The sequence below is a fragment of the Helobdella robusta genome (genome assembly GCF_000326865.2).
Source record: "Helobdella robusta unplaced genomic scaffold HELROscaffold_6, whole genome shotgun sequence".
Lineage (NCBI taxonomy): Eukaryota > Metazoa > Annelida > Clitellata > Rhynchobdellida > Glossiphoniidae > Helobdella > Helobdella robusta.
Genome location: NW_008705330.1, coordinates 4,764,337 through 4,775,052, shown reverse-complemented (window position 1 = coordinate 4,775,052; position 10,716 = coordinate 4,764,337). Strand labels below are relative to the sequence as shown.

General features: G+C 30.8%; 1 protein-coding gene across 1 annotated transcript in view; it reads right to left on the bottom strand.

The window, feature by feature from the left end:
- Window positions 1-10,674: 10,674 nt before the first annotated feature.
- HELRODRAFT_164461 (hypothetical protein) overlaps window positions 10,675-10,716 on the bottom strand; it is a gene marked incomplete at both ends in the record, with an annotated part of 2,113 nt that continues 2,071 nt past the window's right edge. The window contains one exon of the mRNA XM_009029395.1: window positions 10,675-10,716. This exon is cut by the window's right edge and continues 71 nt beyond it. Within this exon, the coding sequence (XP_009027643.1) occupies window positions 10,675-10,716 (42 nt within the window).

Below are 10,716 nucleotides of genomic sequence, written 5' to 3'. Positions count from 1 at the left end.
TTCTATTGTTATATTAAATTATTTTCTATAAACAATTTCATCGTTTTTTATATTATTTATTATTATTAATAATCATTTGAAAATTATATTTATCAATATTTATTTATTCATCATGAATTATATCGTAACTGCGCTGCTGTAGGTATATGTATTTGTACAGCACTTCTTGGGTGTTGACTTCGGAGGAGCTATTCTCATCTTCTTTGAACAATTAAACAATTAAACAAATGAATTTTAATACGATTTATAAAGACCGTACGGTGCAAATTTTTTCAAAATCAATAGTTAACCCATTCTATGATTGTTCAGCTGAAAGGGAAAATGTCTTCTTCTAAAATTTCAAAACGTCATCCATAACACCGAAAAGCTCTTTAAATGGATTTCATAGACCATCGTTGCAAATTCAATGTTATCCGAAAACGCAACAAAGCCACAGCAGCATCATAAATTTCCGAAACAACGTTAAGAATCGCCGTTTCGTTTGAATGGGTTTGACGAAAACCTTATTAAACTTTGGACGACTATGAATTGTTGTTGAGGTAATCGAGAGGCTGACATGCGATTATAAGTGCACAACTTTGGAAAAATGAAAGTGCCATTTAGTATAGGTGTCAAGTTGTTCACCACCCTTTTTTAAGACTGTAATTACAATTGCTGCCATTGATTCTTCAAGCTTTGAAACAAACACAAGTGTTCTTTAAGAAAGATAGTTGAGATCCGATCCTTACTGCATTATTTGTTTGATGATGGCAGAATAAAATTTTTCAGATTTCTTTGATGGAGATATTCTCAAAATGACCAACACAAAATAATTTCGGGCGACTAAGGAGTGCAATTTCATTCGAATGTTCTCTCAGTTTGGGAATTTCGTTACACTGCAGACATCATTATTGTCACCAATTTTTATTTGTGTTGTCTTATGTTTTAGATTCTAATTTCAATTCTTTACTAGGCATGATAAATATAATAAAATTTTATCATTGCACGAATATAATTCCTTTCATTATTTCTGACAATAAATTATATTGAATTATATACTTAAGCCTCCTCGCGATTGTCCATTTAATGGCATTAATACATATTTACGACGCTAGGCTCCCCCCTTCTCTTGCATGCTACTGATGCAATGATAACATCAAGAAGACTATACAATGACATCAAGAACGATAACAAAAAAACTTTAAAAAATGGGTAACAATAACTTGATGGCACACGTTATAATATTAACTACATTCAAAACATTAACAACATTCAAAACTTTAACAAAATGCATACTATTACCAGACTGTAGCAGATTAGCAGATTCATGACATTAATTGGAACTTGGTTTAATTAAATCACTCCAACCGCATCATCAAAATCACATCAACAATAATAATAATCTCCATCCATACCACAAGTTCTTCCTCGTCCTCTAAATCATTTTCTCGATTAACTCCTTGCACACAACACTAGACCGATTTAACCTAACATAACATCAACACACACACACACACACACACCAAATTCACACATACACACACACATTATCGCATCGATAACAATAAACAACAAAAGTTATACCAGCAGCCACAATGAAAGTTTCACGCTCAACCATCCATCCATCCAACCAACTAACTCCATCAAACAAATTGTTTGCATCAATGCCTTCAAAACGGCATTCAAAATAGGCAGATTCAATAAACAAGCAAAGAACTACGTCACTTACAAGCCAGAAATCATGCACGTTAAATTATTTCAACCACTTAAAAACATTTTCTAAATGAATCGTTGATTCGCACACGCAAATTTGAAAACAAGCAGATGATTTTGATCAGGGCTTCGAACCGGAACAGAACTGAAACCGAAAACCGGAAAAAACCGATATTTTAGCCGGAACGAAACTCGGAACTGAACCGAAATATTTTTTGCTTGCCGAACCGAAACCGAAAACCGGAACGAAAAAAATAACGTTTCGGTTCGAAGCCGTTAATATATTTTTTATAACGAGCACTTCTATAAATAATTTTTCAAAAGTCTTTGTTATTTTTCAATGTTTGTATAATATCTTTGATCATTTGTAATCTTCTATTTATTTAATTAAGAATGATATGTCAATAACTAGAATATTCGATACACGCGATACCGGCAACATTTACCAAAACGCAATTAAATATAATTAATTGAATATATTTGCCCGCAAATTTATTAGCGCGCTCCACCACGTAATGTCAAAGAAATTTACTTTTCATTTCATGTCTGGAAGATAATTAATTTTTTTTCGCTAAGTTTCGTGATTATTGCATTCATAATTATTTGTTACGGAATTTTAATTTAAAATTTTTTATTAAAATTGAAAATTAATTTGGCCTTCTTATCAATAATTTTACATCATTTTATAAGTGTTCTTTACTTTACAAATTTGCGCCAGTAGGATTGTGATGACCATTTACAAAATTTAATAACTTTGATGGGCAAAAACGTTTCCCGGAACTGAACCGATAAACGGAACCGAACCGAAATTTTATCTGGAACAAAAATCGGAACTGAACCGTAATATATTTTGTTAGTCGAACCGAAACCGAAAACCGAAAAAAATTCGAAAACCGAAAAAAATTCGAAAACCGAAAAAAATTATGGTTCGAAGCCCTGATTTTGATAAACAAAGGTGCAAAACATGCGTCTGGAGTTGAACGCCTGTGCATAACAAACTGCATCGAATCACACTCACATGTGAACATACAAAAAACAATACACACAGCACAAATACAAAAAACAAACAAATACAAACTTAAAATTAAAGTTAAATTTACGTATAATTAAATATAAGTATAATTAAAATTACACTCAAAATCACAGAGCGACAAGCAGAGAGTCTGTGTACGCTCATCATCCGTGCGTGCACACACACAATCACGTACAAGATATAAAACCATATAAACACAAATAAGTAGATAAAGAGCGGCACGCGGAAGCACCGGGACGGTCCTAGAAGGCGGAAGTATATTGAAATTTATGTGGCATCCAACATGATGTAGCGCTGCACTTTAATGCAATTCTTTAAAAAATATTTATTCATTCTTTCTGCAATTAAATAACGCACCCTTTTCATTATTTTTCATTTTCCTTGTCATACATTGCGAATTTTTTTTAATAAAAATATTATAAAAATTTAAAATCTTAATTTATTTTAAGAATTATCAATTATCAAAAGATCAAGTATTTTTAGTAGCCCAGCATATTATTTATTGACTAAAACTATTGAACTTTTTGTACTATACATTGAAGTGTTGAAAATTATTTTAATTCTTAAAATATCATTATTTAAATGTGAAAAGTTTTCAGTGAGTGAATGAATGAATGAATGAAATAATATAAAAATATTTAATTAAAACTCATTGCTAATATTTTTTTATAAAAGAATATCCATATTATTTTATAATTATAATTAATTGCAATAAAATTAAAATAATTTTTAAATTATTTTAATTTCATAATTAATTAAAATAAAATATAAATAATTTTTTCAATATTTTAAAATTATAATTAATTACAATAAAATATAAATAATTTTTTTATTATGAATAAAAAAATTATGACACCCATCCCAAGGTCGTTTGCAACTGTACACCTACGATGATGGCATTTTAACCCCAACCAATCACAACAAGCCCCAGCGGTATTATAACTTCATATTATATATTTATTTTTCGTAATTTTTATTTTGTTATAATAATATTATTATATTTGGTTGTCATATTATATTGTAACATGGAAATAATTTTTACTATGATGGTGAATTATCTGAATTTAAATTTGTTTTAAACATTTCAGTGGTGTATTACTTATTCTATTAAATTTTTAAAATATTTAATTTATTTAAAACCTATTCTATTGAATATTTGATTGTTTTGCAGTGTAATTATTATTATTACAAATTTTTTTTATTTAATTTTATTTAAGATCATTTAATATAGTTGTCAGATTGAGATGAGGGTAAGATGATGATCCTATATTTACAGAACAAAATGGATTGGGTCTGATAGTTTAAAATTATTTAATCATTTAATGTATCCAATCAAATCAAACTGTATACATTGTATCAACTAAATTAAAACCGAACAAACGAACCGATTTTAAAAAATTTATACAGATAAACATTAATCATAAAAGTAATAAAGTAAGCCTACATAATAACGAATAATTAAAATTAAGCAAAATATATCCACTCCAAAAATTTTTATTAAATATTAAAGTAGATTAGAAATGCTATATGTCAATAAAGCGTTGCTATAGGTTTTGTGACAACATAAGATCCTAGAAAATCGAAATAAGCAGACTATTAGAATATCAAATAAAAAACAGCTGACTTCAGCAAAAAACTCTCGTCTCATAACCACTCAGAATTCGCTAAATTGACATTTCAAAATAAATTTTATGGTATTGTTGTTGACATGCTTCTATTTTATTCAGATTTCATCCAAAAATATTTTAATTATTCAAGATTAATAATAACAGACAGTTTTTTGGTCTTTCAAAACTATCTTTTTTTTTCGTTTTAGGTACTGCTATAATCAAATTAGTCCACAAAACTCAATTAAAATAACTTTAAACATAATTATTCAAGAGTATAAGTTTGTAGATATATCTTAACAATTTTAGCGATAAATAACAAATTTTCTACTGTTAGTTTTTCAAATTCTCCAGATTAAAGTGTTTATTAATGAAATATTAAGTGTAGGAAGAAAATTCATTGGTTGGATTTTTTGAAACCGTTATTTAAGACAGTTACAACGAGATTAACTCAGATTATATTGACATGCTCAATCCTATTAAAAGTGTGACAACATAATTTATAACTAATAACCTGCACTCCTAAATAATAATTTTTATAAAAAAAATACACCAAATCCAAACTGTGCGAATTAATTCACAACTCCCAAACCAATGAATTTGCATTGCAGAATATTTGCTTAACCGACAACAACGACGCATAGAGTCAACCAATTTTAACTGTGTCAAAAACACAACCAAATACATCAACATCTTACATTAGAAACAACAATCTGTAATATAAACAACAGCTTATAGTATAGGCAACAACTTAAACTGTAGACAACAATTTTCAATATAAAAACAAACTGTAACATGAACAGAGAACATCATACACAAAATCATTTAACAGCAACCACACAACAACAACAAATCCTAAATATAAACAAACACCTACCTACCACCAAGTCACACCCCAGTACTCAGCAATACCACAAATTGCAAGCGCTCACAAGTGGACATCAAACTTTTTATATTAAAACGGTGACAGGCAAATCAAAAAACAATGGAAACATAAAAAGAATCGACCGTAATATTCCTCCCAAATACAATAAACAGACTGATACTTGATGATCGGGCAAAACAAACATTAGAAAACCACCCAACACCACTGCAATCAAACGAGCAGACAAATCGGCTGGCAAAACAAATAAGCAAGCAAACAAACAAACAACAAATCAATCAAACAAACAAGAAAGCGAAAAAACATGAAAAACACATGCAAACAAGTAACAAACAAACAAACAAACAAACAATGAAAATATAATTTAATTCATACAAAAGACCATCGACCATAACAAACAGCTCCATTATTTACACACGGGAAAAAACCCAACAACAACTCAAAATACAGAACCATATAAACAAACAACATGCAACACTAACAATATCACCAAATATAATCAAACTACCATAATTTACACAAAATATTGTATAGTTTTTTGATAATGTTAACTTTTAATATAACTTTAACTATTATTATACTTCAACAATTTTTGTTGTTACAACTTATGTAACACCTATGTACAACCTAACATATAAAATATAAAATATACAAACATACATACACAGCCAAACATACAACAAATAGGAACATACATACACAACACAAACATACAACAAATACGAACATACATACACAACACAAACATACAACAAATACAAACATACATACACAGCCAAACATACAACAAATACGAACATACATACACAACCAAACATACAACAAATACAAACATAAATACATAACCAACCATACAACAAATACGAATATACATACACAACCAAACAAACAACAAATACGAACATACATACACAGCACAAACATATAACAAATAAACATACATACACAACACAAACACATAACAAACAAACAAGCACACACAACACAATACAACGGAACATACAAGTTTTGAAACAACAGGCTGTATTGATTTGTATCCACATCAAATGTTTCCGGCGTACGAAGTCCTTGTGTACCTGTGCGTGTACGCTCTTATCAGTGTACAAAATGTTTCATACTATTATGCAAATAAGTGGAAAAGGATTAACTAATTAAATAAATAACTACATATTTTTCTCTATTTTAACTATGAAAGCATTTATGTTCTTACTTTTTGTAATTACTTGTGATTTCTGGGCCAAACATGACAACATATGCCAGATCGGTCGGCTGGGCTTTCCATTGAAAAGTATATGTTAACGTGGCTCGAATTGTTTAAAATCCCGATCGAGCCAGACGCGGTTGTGGGTAGAGGGACAAAGTTAAAAAAACGTTAAAAGATTAAAACTTGTAGCCTGGCGACATTTTTTTGCAATATGGAGTTAAATTTTAGTCAATTCGATTTTTTGATTTTCTACTTAAAGTGGTGTTCTCCATGGTAAAAACTGAGTTTTAGTGACTTTGAATAAAAATTCTGTTCACAACGGAAGATAGTTTTCCAGCCCCCCATCACTTTCCGTCACTCCGTCACTTTTCCGAACAATTTATTTTATGTCAATTCTGAAGCCCAAAGCCAAGTAGATGTCATTTTGCTCTCTAAAAAGTCATGTTTCAAAACTTTCATATACGACATTTTATTTTATTTTTTGAAGTCTACTGCTTCCGTTGAGTGAGTGAATGAATGAATGAATGAATGAGCGAATGAACGAACGAACGAACGAATGAACGAACGAATGAATGAATGAATGAACGAACGAAAGAACAAACAAACAAACGAATGAATAAGACGATAAATGAATGAGACTGAGTAGCAGAACAGGTGACAACTGAGCAGCCAGCCAGCCAGCCGCTAAATTATTTAGCATGTGGATATTCTTTTATATATATTAATGACCGTGATAGCAAATTGAAAGATGAATGAATTGGCAAATAAGTTTGTAAATATAAATAAAAACATAAACAATTTAATTATAATTTACCATTTTATTGTATAATAATAATTATTATAAAATATTTTTCAATTAAATCTCAGAAATAGCAGCCACAACAGACAATACATAGGGCGTGTGAACTCACGCATCACACACATAACACGGCTCAGGCAGAGATTTCTTTACATTTGAACGCAATCACCGCAAAGACAACCTTACTTTTAAGCCATCTTGTCAAACTGACTTGATTTTTTGCCCTCTAGTATCCACAGAACTGCTTAAATTCTACATTAATAATAAAACTTAGATTACACATAGGCTATACTATCCAGATCACACGACATTCATACACATTGTACATTATGATACTATGTCTTTGAGTATCGAACAGATGGTATTAGTAGCAGGCCACTGCATAACAACAGCGCAACGACTGAGCCAAATTGCTGACCATCGTAAATATTCAATATTTGCTTTTTAATTAAAAATATATCAGAGTTTTCATGCATTATTTACTCGATATGAATTATGTTTCACCATGAATATGATATCCCAAAATAAAAATTCACTTCACTATATAATAACATACTATTAATATTATAAAAACATATATACTCTCGTTGAAAGCATACAAAAATGTATTTGTGTGTGCGCGCGTGTGTGCGTGTTTGTTTGTGTGTGTGCGTGTTTGGGTTTGTATATCAGCTATAATATATGAAATTACGCATGTATATGTGTGTGTTTTAGAGGTGTGTATAATAAAAATGCATTGTGTTGTGTGTATGAATTTATGTATGTGTATGTTTATGTCTATATGCATGTATGAGTGCATGCATGTATGTATTTTTGCATGCATGCATGTATGGATGAAAACATCAGCAAAAAAATGTTTTCCTGTAACACGTTCAGTGGATGAACGCAGTTGATTGCCTTTAACTGGTAGATGGATGGATGGAGTGACTTGATGGATGGATGAAGTGACTTGATGGATGGATGGAGTGACTTGATAGATGGATGGATTGACTTGATGAATAGCTGAAGAGATAATTGATTGATCACGTGACCAATTTGTTAGGTTAATTATTAATTGAATGAGTTAATTACTTAAGAATTGAGGTTTAGGTTTTGGTCTAAAATTTTGTAAGCTAAATGATTGACTGATTAAATAATTGATTGTGTTTTTTGTTCCCCTACACAAATAAATATGTTTCATCTATCTATCATCTATTGCTCTAGAAATATTATTGTTATTACTAATGCTATTATCATTGCCATTATTAATTTCATTATCATTATTGCTGTTATTATTATTAATGTTGTTGTTGTTTTCGTTGTTGTTGTTGCTGTTGTTGTTAATGTCGACGCCACTGAGATCCACCACTCCATTCAAATCCTTTTTAATCCACTCAACACATCACCATTTTGACCTCGTTTCACTTTTACTCGGCGTGCCATAAAAATTTTTATGACTTCCTTTGACACTAGCAGGTGGGTGTGTTGTTACTTTGCAATGGCGGCCTTTAAAGTCTGCAAGGAAGACTATAAGAAATTCTTGAAACCGAGATTATTTCATAATATCCTAAATATGTGTTTGCATTGAAATTCAGGGTGAGCCAAAGTTGGGTCACCCAACGAAGTAATTGAAAGTATGAGCATAACGATAGCAAAAAAATTGAATCATTCATTGCTATTAAAAAAAAGATTGACCAGAAGCCACTTAAGAGAAAACGGTTATCAACTGAAGAGCGGACAGTTAAATATCAACAGAAACCTGTATTCATGTTGTATGTGTGTGCGTGCATTCGTGTTGTATGTGTGTGCGTGCATTCATGTTGTATGTATGTGCGAGCATTCATGTTTTAGGCAAACAAAAGAAATAATTATTTAGCGTTTGGTGCACTGGAATGTGAAATCGAAATAATTCCGACCAATTATTCATCTTTTCACTCCAATGATGTTTTGTAATACCCTTTTTGAAATTCAAATTATTCAAATAATGTTAAAAAATCTCGCAATAGTCTGTTTCAATTTGATTGGCTAATATATCCTATGACTATGTATGTGTTTGTGTGCGCGTGATGTGTGTCTGTGTGATGTGTGTGTACGTGTGTGTGTGTACGAGGGTGTACATGTGTGTCATCATCACATTAATCTTGCTTTTGATACAGTTTTGACACTTGGAATAAAAGGCATAAACTGCAGTTACATTATCAACATGTTATCGTCATCAGCACCATCGTCATCATCGTCGTCATCATCATCATCACCATCACTTACATCATCATCATCATCACCATCACTTACATCATCATCATCATCACCACTTACATCATCATCATCATCATCACCATCACTTACATCATCATCATCATCATCATCACCATCACTTACATCATCATCATCATCGTCGTCGTTATCATCATCATTATCGTCATTATTCCTTCATCTTCACTCTCCCATTTATCTTCATTCCTCATCCTTAACATCGTAAGAAGCATCCCATTTATAATTTCTTTTTTTTCTTCCTGTTTTTAGGCACAAAATACTGAATTACTTTTTCATGATTTGAAATTTTAATTATTCAAACGAAAATTTCTCACATTTCATTTTCGATTTTCACAAATTTCATTTTTATTCATTAAAATTATTTTTTCGAGAAAGTTTCATCGTGCACCTTTCAACTTTTCCTGCTACTTTTCATCTCGGAAAGACCGAATAGTGATGATGACGATAAGGAAGATGATGATGAGGAGAATGATGATGACGATGATGATGACGATGAGGATGACGATGGCAAGATGTTTATAATGATAATGAAATGATGATTTTTTGGATGATTCTCAAATGGTGATGGCGATGATTGAGAGAATGATCACATTTGCTCTTTACAAGATGGAGATGGCAATGATAACACGGAATGAGGCAGGTCCAAGAAACTAACATTTCTGCTACTTGCATCTAGGCTGTGTGCTAATAACTAAAAACAGTCAAAATAAAATAATTTCGCTTTTCAAAAGTGTATATAAAATTAAATTCAAGCTAAAAAAACAACAAATTAGAAATTAGAAATGCCTTAATTAGAAAAGTTACATTATGTTGTTATATATGAAAAATTGATCCATCACCTATCCACTAACCTTTTATTGTTCTTATCATATTCGTCAACATCATTGGCGTCTTTAATGTTCACCAATCATCATCATATTCATAGCGGTGATTCCTTCGTATTCGTCGTCCTACTAACGCTCTGCATCCGTAAAAACAAAAAGTTTCTTCAGATTTTTTGTTTTTTTTTTATTTGGGCCAGCTAACGAGTTGCTATTTTAGCATGACAGCTGAAATGAATAATTTTCGGTTGCAAGTGAGAATAAACGATAAGACGCCAAAAGCAGCTCGCACCCGTTAAAAAAGTTCATTTAATTTTACACTTTTTGTTTTCAGTTGAAAATGTTTAATTAAACAAAATTTTTATTTGACTTTATTTGATAGTTATAGGACATTATAACAAAACAGCGTGTTTACCGAAACTTT